At 36.8% G+C, this 16,328-nt stretch overlaps 1 protein-coding gene across 2 annotated transcripts in view; it reads right to left on the bottom strand.

Annotated features, from left to right (window-relative positions):
• Positions 1 to 4,339: 4,339 nt before the first annotated feature.
• Positions 4,340 to 16,328, bottom strand: part of LOC127427194 (probable E3 ubiquitin-protein ligase HECTD2) — a 33,242-nt gene continuing 21,253 nt past the window's right edge. Inside the window, exons 15-21 of one of the 2 annotated variants that reach the window (XM_051674656.1) lie at positions 15,952 to 16,110; positions 12,753 to 12,827; positions 12,487 to 12,574; positions 12,290 to 12,396; positions 7,141 to 7,256; positions 6,914 to 7,057; positions 4,340 to 6,786 (exon numbers count right to left, since the gene is read on the bottom strand). In XM_051674656.1, coding sequence (XP_051530616.1) covers positions 6,666 to 6,786; positions 6,914 to 7,057; positions 7,141 to 7,256; positions 12,290 to 12,396; positions 12,487 to 12,574; positions 12,753 to 12,827; positions 15,952 to 16,110 — 810 coding nt within the window. In that variant the 3' untranslated portion in view covers positions 4,340 to 6,665. Of the gene's footprint in view, positions 6,787 to 6,913; positions 7,058 to 7,140; positions 7,257 to 8,393; positions 10,461 to 12,289; positions 12,397 to 12,486; positions 12,575 to 12,752; positions 12,828 to 15,951; positions 16,111 to 16,328 lie in introns of those variants that run through there. The other variant, XR_007894914.1, reaches the window with a different exon arrangement.

Below are 16,328 nucleotides of genomic sequence, written 5' to 3'. Positions count from 1 at the left end.
TTGCAAGCAGTCTGTCTCTGTTTTGGAAAAAGAGTTGGAGGTAAATAAAACATAGCACAAAATCAAGTAGAGTGTGCAGACCAGTAGAAGACATTAGAAGCTGGGAAAAAGGGTAGAGAAGGTGGAGGAATAAATATTTATAACTTGTGTGACATCTTTGCGGGATAAATAAGAGGGATGGAAATACAGCAAATACAAAATAGAGGGGAAATAACATTGCAGGTATAGAATTGTATAAAACCGTGTGTGTGTGTGTGTGTGTGTGTGTGTGTGTGTGTGCATGTTTATACTACATTAGTAAAACCTGAGATCACCTACCTTGTAGGGCCCAGCCAGCTGTCCCCACTAGGGAAATGGCTTATTAAACATACTAAACAATGTTTTTTTGAAAATGGAAAAATGCAAAAAGGTTTCTGTGAGGGTTAGGTTTAGGGGTAGGGTTAGGGGATAGAAATTATTGTTAGATCGGTATAAAATCCATAAAATGCATGGAAGCCTATGGAGATTCCCCACAATGATATAAAAAACAAGTTTGTGTGTGTGTGTGTGTGTGTGTGTGTGTGTGTGTATGTTTTGGATGGAGATTAAATGTTTGTGAGGAATATGTAGTATATTTTGGTATATATGGAATGCAGAATCTTTGTTGTGGGAGGGAGTGAGGGTAAAAAATAGATAAAATGTATAGAACTATTGATCTGTCTGGATCACTACCACCCCACATGCCATATTTTTGTCCTTATTAAGATGTGTTACAGTTATGAGCCTCTTCTCTGAATTCGCAGTGGTCCCCCCTCCATCTTGGTATCAACAGTCAGTGTGGCCAGTGTAACGGTAGCCAGCCGGTACGTGAGAGCTGTGCAGTGTGTAAACCTCACTCTCCTGGCTTTAAGAGATGCACTAGCAACCGAGGCTAGAGGCCATGGCTTTTATATCCTCCTTGCTAGCACAGGGATCACCAGTTCGAATCCCGCTCGGGGTGGGTCGAGTAGGACCAGTGATACTGGTGCCGTGACCCAGATGGGAGTGAGGTTTAGGGGGGTGAGTGTAACAGTAGCCAGATGGTATGTGATAGCTGTGCAGTGTGTAAACCTCACTCTCCTCGCCTTAAGAGCCGCACTAGTGACAGAGGCTAGGGGCATCCAGCTCCCTTGCCGGGGATCGCCGGTTCGAATCCTGCTCAGGGCGAGTCAAGTAGGACAAGTGACACCAGCGCTTCCGAAATCATGCGTGGGGTAGGGACCATGTCTTAAGAGAACTGTTTTGTTGTCTTTGGATGCAATGATGGTCCATGGATGCTCTCTGTATCTGCAAAGTGTCTCCTACACCGTGGGTCACTGCAGCCAGTGTGACCAGTTCCACTGCTACCAGGGGGAGAACACTCGCCGTATATAATTGAGCATATGTCACTTAGTCTTGAAGCTCTTTGATTATGGAATTAGAAAGGGAATGGAATGAGATAAAATGAGGCTATAGTGATCCAGACAGAGCTCTAGAGGCAATTATCTACAGTATTTCCAGTCAGTTATGTTAGGTGTATGTGAAAGATTGGTATGTATGTGAATGTATACAGTGTGGGTGTAAATAAATGTATGAAATGTACAATACTTGTAATAGCATACATATACACAAAAAACATATGTATATACTTTTCTTGTCACTTAACCCCCCCTTTTTTAACCCTTTTTCTATATGTTCAGGTATGGTGCAAATGTGGTATAATAAATAGATCAATAAACAATAGAACAAAACGAACAAAAACAATAACATAATAGAGAGAGAGAGACAGAGAGAGAGAGAGAGAGAGAGAGAGAGAGAGAGAGAGAGAGAGAGAGAGAGAGAGGGAGAGAAGAATGTTTGTTTTGATTCTTGCAGGAACTGGTTTCCAAGAACACACCCTTTCTTAAAGGAATATTCCAGGTTCAATATAAGTTTAGCTCAATCGACAGCAAATGTGGCATAATATTGATTACCACAAAAATTAATTTAGACTTGTGCGTCCTTTTCTTTATAAAAAGCAAAAATCTGGGTTACAGTGAGGCATTTACAATGGAAGTGAAAGGGGCCAATTTTTCGAGGGTTTAAAGGCAGAAATGTGAAGCTTATAATTTTATAAAAGCACTTGCATTAATTGTTCTGTTAAAACTAATGTATAATTTGAGGTGTAAAGTTGTTTATATCGTCATTTTACAGACGTTTTTGGGTTTTAGGGTTTGTTGACATCACGTCATCATGGCAACAAAGCTGTAAAATTGGCTATAACTTTACACAGAAAAGGTTAGTAAGTGATTTTATCACACTACAATCATGTCAACACATATATCGTTTACATCTTGTGGCTATAATTTTGAAAAGTGAGTATTTTAACATTTGTGGTTTGGCCCTGTTCACTTCCATTATAAGCGCCTCAGTGTAACCCAGATTTGTGCTTCTTCTTTTTTTTTTTAAAGAATAGGACAGGCAAAAAGTAATTTTGATTGTAATCAACATTATTGCCACAAATGCTGTCGACTGAGCTTAACCAGAGACTATTTAGCAGAGATGGGGCACTTCTATTTAAATGAATTTGGAGAAATTGGAACACCCAACCAAGAAGCACTGTGCACCCAACGGTCAGCGGATGTAGAAAGGAAGTCCCACCTTTTAGATACAGACATCACCTGTCAATCAACTCGCTAACACACGTGCATTAGCAATTCAAGCCGGGAAAATTGCGTGTTTTAGCGTAATATGATTAAAGAAGCACAATTTATGATTCCAATATTATCAAATGTTATTGCTGATTTGAAATATGTAAATTTTTTCTCCCCAATTTGGCATGCCCAATTCCTAATGTGCTCTAGGTCCTCGTGGTGGTGTAGTGACTCACCTCAATCTGGGTGGCAGAGGACGAATTTCAGTTGCCTCCGCGTCTGAGACCGTCAATCCACGCATCTTAACACGTGGCTTGTTGAGTGTGTTACCACGAAGACCTAGTGCATGTGGAGGCTTCACGCTATTCTCCGTGGCATCCACACACAACTCACCACATGCCCCACAGAGAGTTAGAACCACATTATAGTGACCATGAGGAGGATAACCCAACGTGCCTCTACCCTCCCTAGCAACAAGGATTTGAACTTGTGACTCCAGGTGTGGTAGTCAGCGTCTTTACTTGCTGAGCTACCCAGGCCCCCTGAAATATGTTCTTTGATCATAATCTTGAGATTTTGGTCTCCCCCCATTCAAGTAGATAGGAGCTGCACTGGCATGACTGGAAATAGCCCCCGAGAGCTTTCTAAAGATGGCCGACAGTGGACTGACTTGCTAGAAAGACTTTGGCTTAACTTGTATTGAACCCGGAATATTCCTTCAGCATTTGGGTTCTTCTGCTGCAAAACCTGACACCAGTAGACTGCTGCAGCTGCAGATTACGAACTGATCTCACCAGGGGTTACAGAAAAAAATAAAATAAATACTAGACCAGACGTGGATCTGCTGCAAACGTCTTAACAGTCATCTCATTATTTATTATCATCTCATTATACACACCAACTTTTTTGATACAGTTTAAAGTGTCAGCTACTGTAATGCTGTCTCTTTTTTTTTTTTTTTTTTTTAACAATTGTTTATAAAAAGTAGGCCTATTATTTAATTGCAATGTAATTAAACAAACATCTGCTACATTTGGTCTTTGAGTGTTGAACAACATCAAGATTTTAAGTTACAATTTAAATAGATGTAGACCTATAAGGGAAAGAGTTTTTGTTTTGGGTGCTATTACCTGGTTCACTGAAGTTGTTCACTAACTTTATTCACCTTTTTGTCTACGCTAGTTCTTTTAAATGGTCCTGCAGTATGACAAATGCATTTTTAAAACTATTATTACAAATATTCCATATAGTTTTGCAATTAATATAATCATGAATAAAGCATGCATAATTATTTAATAAAATATGGTTTAAAGTAGTTAGTGAGTATAGCAAGTCACACCTCTGGACATGTCAACTTTCAAAAAAGTATTTTGCCAAATAAAATTAAATTTTGAGTCATGTGATTGTCATGTTATATGCAAAAGCATGTGAAATAGCACAAATTATAACAGCAAAAACAGTTAGCTAATTGACTTTCCAAAATTAAATAATAGATTTTTGAACGTAAAGACTGAGATAAAATGCAGGCGGACTCAAGCTGCGCTCTCTGCAGCTCGTCCTTTGACCTTCAAATTCTTCTAATGACTTTTAAAGTTGCTCTAAGCTCAGATTTCACTCAAGAAGTGGCAATAAACCCAAGCTACCAAAAAACAGTTAATGTAGGAAATAGGATCTTCCAGTATTACATAATAAATGCTCTGATGCATTAAAACACTTTACTGTATAACTTTATTCATTAAAAATGAGCAAAGTTCAAATAAATACATGTAAATACATTTGTATTCAGTCATTAGAAAACATAAAACCAAAGCATTAACACTGAAGTGATTCAGGTTGACAGATAATACAAGAGATAAATGCAGTTAAAGCCACTGTGTGAGTCCATTGAAAATCAGATGGCATAGTCCAAACCCCACAGGCAGTGACCAATAATAAGGCAGAAATATGTGAAAATATGACACCTTAGTGTATCCAATCACAGGAGCCAAGCTAGAAGAAGGGGAGAATGACCAATTAACCTCAAAGATTCATTCCTACTGATATCACAAGGCAGGGCATGTGTCGTAAAATAAAATAATCTTAAACTGTTTGTTGTCAATACTGCTGTCTACCAGTCTATTTGAAGAATAACCAGAATCACTCAAGATAAAAAGAAACCAGCACAAATTGTCCATCCTCATTATGGCTAGTCAACAAACATGACAACATTCACTGACACGTGCAAATAATTCACAACAGTCACTTTAGTAATATTCCGTTCATGCCCAAGAGAGGTTAAGAAAGAGTTGTCAACGATTACTAAACTATACGCAACAAAACTGTGATGTTTGAGCTCAGACACAAACCAAAGCTCTGGTTTATTAACATTTAAGTTATAACAGCTCACCAGAAACATTTCACATAGAAGCTTTTATTAACTGTGGGCTCTCGTATCCTGGGAGACAGAGCGCTGTCTCTTTAAGAATGTAGGGATGGTTTGACAGACTGTTTGCCCAGCTATTTTAGCAGAGATCAAGCCTCTTACTGACCCACTTACCACCATTTAAATAGGGGAGCATGGGACATAAAACCAGGCCCATGTTAAAGAGAAAATCCTAAACCTTTTTAATTTCACATGTCAGCAATATGCAGTTAAAATAAACTTAATCTATATTAGTCATATAGTCCAAATATTCTAATACAACATGAAATGTTTGGTCCTTCACTAAGACAGCAGTCATATTTGATGAGTCCAAATTACTGTACATAATGACTAAAGACAAATAGCTTAACTGGATTCCTCATAGAACCCTGGTTCACAAAAAATACTACACTGTACACACAATCCACAATACAACACAATCATTTTGATTGGCTACTGCTGAAACTTTACATCTAGACCTTACATTTTAATGCTGTGCGTAATCCTCATGCTTACCTGATATTGTTAACAAGTATTAAAACTTCTTCCACCAAACACACACTGAAAACAGCCATGACCTTAGATTATCATCTCTACCAATGTTGGGCAAATCGCAGATTTTAGGAATTGGCTCCCATTAAATTCATGAGAATTTGAATTGAACTGGTCACAGGATGTTGAATTGGAATACTGAATTGCATTTCAGAAAAAATCACCATGAGAAATAATGGCATTCTGGGAAGTGTTCTTCCAGGAAAATTAAAGTTAATTTACTAAATATTATGAAATATATTTATCAAATATAAATGTACTGTATATAGTTGGCATGTAAAACATTGATGTTTAAGGGTAAGTGATGCATAAAAAAAAAATCAATTTTCTTTATTTAATTCCATTTGAATTCTTCTTTAAGTTCAAATTCAAATTACAATTCTCCATCCAGTTAGCAACCTCAATGCAAATTCCATTTTTAATGAAGCGCAACTCTAATATCTACAGAGCAACCTGGTCTCATTGAATCAAATTACTATACCTACAGTTTTGCGAAATGAATTTTACTAGGCTCATTGGACGTATCATGGCAGTTTTTTGGTGAAACACTAGAAGCGCTAAAACAACGGCAGATTATCTACTCATAAACATTAACTTTTCGCCCTTTTCCTCACACATTATTATCTTCAAAACATCAAAAAACTTTTACAATAGTGCATGTCTTGGAAGGCGATACATTTTAACATTTGAAAAACTACATTTACAAGCTTGTTCGGGCGCAACTGATAGAATATTGCACTTGTGATGCAAAGGATTGGGTTACGAGTCCTCGTGAGTCGAAATGTGAGACGAAAGTGTTATAAAAGCACCACAAAATGATATGGTCGCTTCAGCAATTGCATCTTTTATGTCACATTTGCTTTTTGTGACACTATTGGTTAGGTTTAGAATGAAGGTTTAGGGCAAGGAGGTAGGCTCGAGAGAGCATTACCCTTAAAACTCGCTTTTAGCATCACTCAGTGGACATTTCACCTTGGAACTGCTGCAATATGTGTAAGGCGCCACTTAATATCATTTTGCAAAAATGTCGCCATAGTCACGTAATTTTCATGAGATCAGCCTGCTACTGAGGCAACTGTAATCTACTCTAATCCAAAGCCTTCTGAATTTGAAATGGCAATTGTTAACTTTTGCCTTAGTTCTTTTTTGCTCTTGTATGGAGGTAGACAGATCTGGTTGAAGCATGTATGCGACACTGGCAGCCTGCAGAGAAAATATAGAAAACGTGATTAAACTGAATACAAAAGAAAATGAACATGTTCACAGAGACTACTGAAAATACTGATGCATGCACACTAATTTTGTTGGAATCATCCAGGTTGATGATTACCAGTCAGTGGATACATCAATCTTGGAGATCTTGAAGTTGAGGTCGGCCATTCCTCCAACAGGAACGCGGTCACTTCCTGTTGTAAAGTGGAGAAGTTTCTTTTGTAGTTCCAAAGGAAAGGCCAGGACGACATCCCAGAAGGCCCTGCAACACCAGACCAAACAGTTACCCTACCAGTGATAGATTGCATACAGTATGAGAGTAGAACTATGAAACAGAGCATGTACCGGATGGTGGCGTCAGTCTTGCTGTAGCCCTCGTACTGTACCACTCGCTGCAGAGAGCTCATGTCCAGATTAGGACTTCCACAAACTAGGATCTCAACCTCCTCTGGCCTCAAGAGCTACAGTACAATGACACAGATTAATGAGTCCTTGCAGTGCTGCCATGGTTGTAAAAAATTTTTTAAAAATAAATATATACACAGGAGCAGCAGTCAGATCTACATACTGAAATTTAATGACTTAATGGGATAGTTCACCCTATTTTGTCATTATTTTCTCACTCTCATGTCATTTCAAACCAGTATGACTTTTTTTCTTCTATGGAACACAAAATAATACATTTTAAATAATGTACTGGTCTGTCTTTTGGCTTCATAAAGAACACAAATGCTCTATAAAAGTATCATAAAAGTGGTCCATATGATTAGTGTGCTATACTTCAAGTGCTGAATTGTGCTAAAATTTAAGTTGTTATTCTCTAATCATCTTCCACTCCAGTGAGCTTTTAACTGGTGAACCACTGCAATCGGATCATTAAGTTGAACCGGATCAACTGATTCTGTGAAAAAGATTTGCTAAAAAATAATGTGTTCACGAATAGGGCATCACTACTTTTCTCATGAACATTCCAAGGGTTTAGGATTGATGCCATGATTTTCAGTAAATAACGACTTAAATTTTGGTCTGTTCGTCAAACAAAAATATCATATGACTACAGAGGACTTGGCATATACCACACAAATCATATGGACTACATTCATGGTACTTTTTTTGTGCTTTTGCATCCTTTTTGAGACTTGAAAGCTCCAGTCCCCATTCACTGTTATTGCATGGAAAAGAGCAACTAGAACATTATTCAAAATTAATTTTTTTGTGTTCCACAGAGGAAAGCCAATCAGGTTTGGTATGAAATGAGGACGAGTAACTAATGACAGAATTTTCATTTTTGGGTAAACTATCCCTGTAATGCATTAAGAGTGTTTTGCAGGAAATGCTGTATGTATTGCATTTGTGCTCGTCATGTTTTATAATAGCACACATTTCTGATTCCTTATTTGAAACTGACTCCAGTGTTTGTTTGTGCTGCACCTGCCATCTGGGCTGTTAAGCTCATGCTACCATCTTATCAAAATACAAATATTGCTACACCGCACGTGTACCTACATCTACGCTTTGCAGAATGTAGCGAAAGAGTGTGAGAGAGAGAAAGACAAAGATAGGTCTATAAGACAGAGAATAGGTAGAAATGATCCAACCTGACCTGCCACGTCCTTCCCTTGCCCAAACCTCTCACTCCGCCCCACCCTGTCGCACACCACACCAGAACCAGCGAGTGAGAAATTACCGTTATCAAGCTTCTTACATAAGCAGCCAGGGACACAGTCAATTGTTGCATAACCAGAAAAAACAGGGGAGGATCTAAAGTTGATTCAGACCACTGGAATCTAGCCAAAAGAGTTCTGAAATCATATTTATCTCTTCTAACCATCATGACACCATTTCACCACCATGACACTGTTCACAAACCAACCATACACATGTACAATTGATTCAACAACCTACAGTATATAGTGGAGCAACTGGTGATTCTGCAGTTCAATGAACCCAGAGTAAAACTAATGACTCAGAGCATGAATATTCCTTAAAATGGTCAGATGAAATCAGTCATTCTTTTTTTATATAATTTTTTCCCCCATATTTTGTTTAAGAGAGCAGTCTTAGTTAGCACCATATTGGGAAGTTTAAATCAAGACTCGATTATTGGCCAGAAAAACAGACGTGCAATTTTCCCTGGTGTGTGGCAAGCAACATAAAACAATGATCACAATCACACTGACCACTCTCTCAACCATGTCAGGTTTGTGAAAATCACTGTTATTCTTACAAAAGAAAGTTTTGCTAGAAGAAAAAAGAAAGATTGGTAAATGTGGTTTCTTATGGGGACTATTCCAGTACACAGTTTGAAATGCACACCATTAGCTTGTGTTAAGGACACATAATTTTAATCAAGAACTATTAAAATACTAAACAGCACACTACCAAGATAATGCCAAGATATCTAACATGCAACAACAAAATCCTTCAACTTCTGTCATAAATAGTCTTCTGCTTATATCGAACAATTAAATCGCTATGGACAAACTTACCATTTAGCAATGAAACAGTGAAGTTTGTCATAGTTCACCCATAGTTCATAGGAAACTTCACCCAAAAATGAAAATTATGTCATTATTTATTCACCCCCTTGTAGTTCCAAGTAACATGCTGTTATTGTTTTCCAAGGAACATGAAAGAAAAAATTCTGAAGAATCTTCATGCAGGTCATTTCCATATAATGGAAGTTAACTGTGACTATGGACTGTCAATTTCCAAAAAGGTAAAAAAAACAAAAAAAAAACAAGCTGTGGTAAAGTACCATAAAAGTCATCGATATGACTCATGTGCTATATTCCAAGTCTTCTGAATACATTCAGAGGTTATTTTGTTGTTTTTTCATTATATTTGGAGCTTAAGAGATGTGAAGATTTTTCACAACTTATTTATTTATTTATTTTTTTTTTGTTTCACAGAAAAATAGCATAGGCTGAATAAATAATGACACAATTTTCACTTTTGGGTGAACTAACTCCTTAAAGGTGCCCTAAGTAATTTTTCCCCATTAAAAAAAAATTACTTCTAAAGAAATTAATTGTAATTTTGAAATATATGTATAAAATCATGACCACCCACATGAGATGAGGACTCTAGTCATATTAGTAACCTTATAAAAGCTGTTTTATTCTAAATGGGAGAAGGGCGCCCTCATGGGGGCTGCCATTTTAGAATTTTAGAATACTGCTCACTTAGTCTCAGTAACCGTCTTGTTATTGGACACTTTCACTCTTGGATTAAATTAATCATGGCTCACTGTGAATAGTGAATTTCTACAATGGCATCTGTAACTGAAAACTATTGATTTTGAATGATGCTGCATCCACACCACTAGGTGTCATGGTCCAAGCAAAAAGTTACTGAGTTCACCTTTAAAAGATAAGATTCATAAAGTCTCATAAACTATGCAGTTCTTGTTGTCAGCTTTTGCTGTGTTCATACAAACGAATGAGAGCATGTAAAGTGACATACACAGCATGAGTTATGCAATGTCCTTGTTGAGAATCCTATTGACATGCTAAGAAGCGCAAGAGACTTGCAATTTTCTGAAGGTCTCCATGTATTAATTCTATAGGACCCTGAAGTCTGAGGTTCTCTCCCAGTCGGTAGCTGAAGAGCCTGGATACGGTATGTAGATTGAACAAACAAAGCAGGCCCAGTTCCAAGGCAGCCTGCCAACAGAGGGGGAAGGGACGGCTCATACACAGATGCAGCCTTTACAAACACACACATACAAAACTGCCCACAGACCCTGCCCTCTCCCTTGCCCGTGAAACTCTGTCTGAGAGCCACTCGTAGAACATTCTAAGGCTGAACAGAACTAGCTGTTAGAAATTACCAGCTGTAGGTTAAATGTTGAGCTGTTTCTCTCTTCTAATCACTTGCTTGTTGCTTCCAAAGAACTTCCATTAAAGTTCCTCATCAGTGGTGCTTGCTTAGGCAAACATCACTATTACAATCTGTCATACTTTTTACATTACCCAGACAAAACTTTTGGTGTGTGACCTGTCCCACACCGTTTGAGCTATGGCTGCGAATATGATCTTAAATCGTGCAACTTATTGAGGCAGAAAAATGCTTTCACTTTTCCAAGCAACCTGACTTCAAGGGATGGTTCACCAAAAAAAGAAATGTATTATTTACTTACCCTCATGTTTTTCCAAACCTGTATGACATTCTTTCTTCTGTATAAAAAATATTTTTGCCACATAATTAAAATGTACAGTGTGTGTCCATAAAGGACAATAAAACCATAGCAGAAGTAGTCGATATGACTCGGCACTATTTAACAACTCTTCTGAAGGCATACCTTCACTTTGTGTGTGTGAGAGAGACTGAAATTTAAGTTAAATCAAATCAAATCTTTGAACAACTCCTGTATACAGATCCCAAATCAAATATGGCGACTACTTCAATATCATCAATCCTCACTGTTTCTTGCATCATGACATCATCATGTTTAGTCACAAGGTGCACAAGAACCAACAAGGTTTGATGTTAATGTAGTTGCCACAATGATTTGACCTAATAGTGAATAAAGACTTAAAGCTGCACTCTGTAGTTTTAATAAAAAAATAAAAATAAAAAAAAGAACTGTAATTTTAAAACATATGTATATAATTATTACCACTCAAGTGAGAAGAAGACCACAGTCATATAAGTAACCTTATAAAAGCTGTTTTATTCTACACGGAGAGGGTCCCCTCATGGGGGCAGCCATGTACGGATCACATGACCAGCCAAATACTACTCGCTTAATCACAGTAACCACCCTGTTATTGGACACTTTTACTCAAGTATTAAATGAATCATGGCTGACTGTAAATAATTAGTGAATATCTATAATTGCATCTAAAAACTATTGTGTTTGAATGATGCTGCATCCACCCCACTAGATGTCACTCTAAGTCCAAGATGATATGTGTGTGTATATATACATATAAAGTGCACCTTTAAATTTTGGTCTGTTCATCACACAAAGATGTATGTATGCCTTCAGAAGATTTGTAATATAGTGCAAAAATTTTATGGACATTTGGGTGCTCTTTTAAGCTTTAAAGTGAGTCACTTTTAACTGCCATTGTATTTCAAACACTGATTTCGACAATATTTAAAATATATCCCTTTGAGTTCCACAGAAGAGAGAAAGTCATATGGGTTTAGACAACATGAGGGTGAGGAAAATATTACAGAATTTTCACTTTTGGATGAACTATCCCTTTTAGATTTTCTCATTGTAAATGAAAAAACAGGTAAAGAAATCCCATAGACTTCTATTGAAAAGAGTAACACCCAAGCAACCATCCAGTACACCCCAGCAACCGCTTACCAACAGCATTGCAACCACCCAGTAGCAAACCCCTAGCAAACCCCAAACAATGCCATAACAACCCCAAACAGCCTTGCAGCCACCTTGCAACCACCTGGCAACTCCCTAGCAACCAACCAGTGCAATGAGGGTTTTGTCAAAAATGGATCAAAAACTATATGGCAAACTCACCATCAGGGCATTGGATGCACATACACTGTGAAAACCTTGATAGAAAGCAGCAAACTGTCTGTAGATGGCCTTATTAAGCAGGAAATCAATGTAGAGCTGGACATATTCTGTACAGGAACAAACAGATCGATCATTCAGCAGTGGGAATAAGACAATGAGGCAATTCATGTTAAAAGGGAAAGTCCTGTCTCGCTCACCTTTTCTGTTTAGGTTGGTTACAGGTATCTTGTCCCCTGCTGGTTTCAGGTTATATGACTTGACCACTCCGAGTTCTTCCTGAAAAACCTAGAAACAAAACTTCCAGAAATAACCTCAATTTCCACCCTCTGCAAGATTTATCTTCTAGTTCAATAAGACAAACCTTCCTATCTATGAGATAATATAGAATGAGCGAGAAATCTGACAAGGCAAACATTGAACAGTTCAAGTTTAGTGTAGAAAGTAGTCTGAGAGAGCCCCACACCTGAAAGGTGGTATAGAAGTCCTCTTCAACATTTCCTTCATAATTGAGGAGCTCCCCAAGTCCATGAGCAAGATCCTGAAAAGTACACAGAAGTGTTAACATCTAACAACAATTTATAGCTTTGTATATGCTGCATGCTTTACATTTGTAATTAAGACTACACAGCAGTATCAGGGACTCTTTTAAATGTGAGTCATAATAAAACTACATTCATGAAGCAGAAAAAGTATACAGTTTTTTGAAAAAAGTATACAGTGGAGTGCAAAATCTTTAAAATCCCAGTCAAACCTGGAAATAAACAGAAAGTTTTAAGATTTTAATAATTTAAAACAGAAACTTTATGTTGTAAAAATTATAAGTAATATGTTATAATTATCTAATAAACATTTTTAATAAAATATAATAACATTTATTAATATAATACCTATAATATTATAAATATTCTAATTATATTTAATAAAATATTGTAATATTTTATTACACATTATCCCAAAAATAAGTAAAACTTTAACCTTTACTTTGCTGTGCAACATAATTAGTAATGAAAAAAATATACTAAATTAGAAAAATTCAAAATAGAAGCATTTTTACTTGTGGTCTCAGACTTTTCAACCACAATCCCCCAAGTAGGTTACAAGTGTCCCAAGATATGTAAATAAACATTGGTGATGAGAGAGCATCAAATTGCTCTTCTGACTTACCACTGTTTTATGATATAGGGCTGCACTTTACAGACAGCATTTCATTTTTGTGCAAATATTTGTGCTTCTGAATTGGTTATTTTGAAATGTTGCTATACATAGGCAATACATATATATATATATATTGTTTGTTTTTGTCTCTCCCCCCTCCCTTATATATATATACTTAGTTCTAGATTGAATAGAGTTGTACATACCCATTCAACACACCCTCACACACACACCATACACAATCATGTAAAACCACCTGTATATTCTACTGTTATTTTGTAAATGTTCTGTATCCTTGGCTTTGTATCCATGTCTTGTCCTATTATGTGTCTTGTCCTATGTAAAAATAATAATAATGCCTTAGGAGGGCACTTCGAAGGGAGAACAATTGTGACAGTCACGCTGTAAGATTGTTTCAAACTGAATTTCCAATCAAAATGACTTTGAGCACCAAAATAATAATAAGAAGAAGAATATCTGTGCTTCTGCTAAAATAATAACAGATGAGATTTGAAAAGATGTTTGGGCTGTTTTGCTTTTCCATTTTGAGAAAGTAGCTTAGAGCTTCCATGTTCACATTACCTTTGGAAAAGGTTTGAAACAAGGAAGCAAACAATGCCCAGAGGCAGTTATGTAAAGTCTGGAGAAAGCCAGAGACTATTAAAACAAAACATCTGGCTCATTTAAATCTGACTCTGCAGTAACAGGAGAAAGAAAGGAAATAAACAAGAAAGCTGATCTCAACTAGATAAAGATGTATTTCAGAAATACACTCAAGCTAATGAACATTATATTCCAGCATACATATTGCCTGTCTCTTTATGACAGTGTGTTACAGAGTGACAGAGAGAAGAAACAGCTAATCTTGGGCGGCCTCTGTTGGACAAAAGAGGAAAAGTGCAGACAGATCTTGGAACAAGCAACTACATGAACAATTATAATTTTCTTAAATGTCCACAATAAACATATAAAGCAAATAAACAATAATACCTGGGTCTTATTCATGCATTTAAATCAATCTATCATGATTATGCCATAGGTTTTTAAAAGGTATCTCTTTCTGTGATCTTACTAAGCTTAATAAAATTGCATTTTGAAATTGAACCATTATAATAAATGGGCAGTTGTAGTGATGTGTAATTTTCTGTCTACTAAACAAAACAAAAAAAGCAATTTGTTTTTATCTCTTTTATTTTCAACATTTGACCAGACAGGAAAAGAACAGATTCTGTCTATTAAAAAAATGATAAATTCACATCGTCCTGCAGTGTGACTGGCCTCATCGTGAACTGTAATATACAGAAATGTTTAAAAATGAAGAAATATAATTTAAATATAATGACATTATCTAATGCCAGAACATCCATATCGTTTTGTCTATTCAACCACTACCCAAATAGTAAAAGTAATGAGAAACACTATTGGGACATTTTGTACCAGATTTTTACTGGAAGCAGGGCATGAAAAACAAGCATTTGAAGGGTTAAGGAGTTCAAATGAAACAAAATCACACTACTTCAAAAGCCACAGTGAGATTCACAGGACAGTTTTATCAGCAAAGCTCAAGGCCAGTAAAACACTATTGCTGCTGTCCACAGAACAATTCACCATCATTAATCTCAAAGATGACAAGACAACAGGAAAGTGTGAGCCAATGATGGCTGGGTGACACCCTGGAAGAGCAAACAATAATCCATGCGCTATTTTTAACCCCAGTGACTCAGCTTATTATATGGCTAACTAAACTACAATTCAATGTGTCACAATTCAATGTGCTTCATTGACTGATGCTCAGACAATTCTGTAAAACACACTGAGGATAAATGACGCTGCACAGAACAAGCATTAGTTTACCATATGTTAGAGTAAAATGATCAGTATTTCACACACATCACTGCAAACAGGTTTTTATCATCTGTATGTGGTAGATATACAGTATCCTGCAGTGTGACAACCTATACTCCATCTAAAACTATATTAAACAGCATGTTTGCAACTAAACATTTCAATATTTTCGTCTTAATTTCCAGTCCTTAAAACAAGATAAATTTACTTGAAAAGCAAAATTGTCTAAGATAATAAGAATTTTTTTTTTCTCCAGAAAATGTCTTCAATTAAGTTCATTTTTCTTACCCATTACAAAGTTGTTTTACTTTAAGCATAAGCCTCACAATTGTTTTTAGATTCATGATAAAAAAGAAAAAGAAAAGAAAAAACAATCTGTCAATGAGGTAAGGAAATTAAACTTAATACGAGACTTATATTCTCAGGATATTCTGGGTTGTATCTTGTTTTAAGGATGTTTAGATATTTTTACTAGAAGATGAGACAAAAATACTGATAAAAAAATAAATTAATTCTGCAGTGTATGGGCATAATATGTTGCCAAATGACAGCTGGTGGTTTGCCTATCAATGGTCTTAGTGACTGACAAAAGCATAAGCATAAAGATGTAAGAAAGTGAAGGAATATTACGCCATGTAGTGTGTCACAGCTTGTGTACATACAGGCATTATCTGCTGGAGGTCGTCCAGGGTGAGGGTCGCCATGCCGACGGGGGTGTCGAGTTCACATGGCATAATGGGCGGGGTCAGCAGCTTCTTGTAGACGCAGGGAGGGAAGCGGATGTCCAGTGTGATGCTGTTGTACACAGCCAAGCCCATGAGCTGACAGAAGAGTTAAGTGTACACAGCTGTGGAGATTCACTGTCTATACACAGACCAAACGCACACGTCCAACCTGTTACTAAACGACCTTGTCCAAAACTGAAGCCAGCTGCCTTGTTGCCCAGACAATCAGTCAATTACTTCACAGGGAGTGTTTTTGTATAAAAGCACCTTTTAGGAAAACTCATTTTGGATAGCCTTCAAAGGCATCCCATCAT

This window comes from Myxocyprinus asiaticus, chromosome 36 (assembly GCF_019703515.2).
Source record: "Myxocyprinus asiaticus isolate MX2 ecotype Aquarium Trade chromosome 36, UBuf_Myxa_2, whole genome shotgun sequence".
Classification (NCBI taxonomy): Eukaryota; Metazoa; Chordata; class Actinopteri; order Cypriniformes; family Catostomidae; genus Myxocyprinus; species Myxocyprinus asiaticus.
The sequence above is the reverse complement of the archived record's forward strand: the minus strand, read 5'-3'. Positions and strand labels throughout refer to the sequence as shown.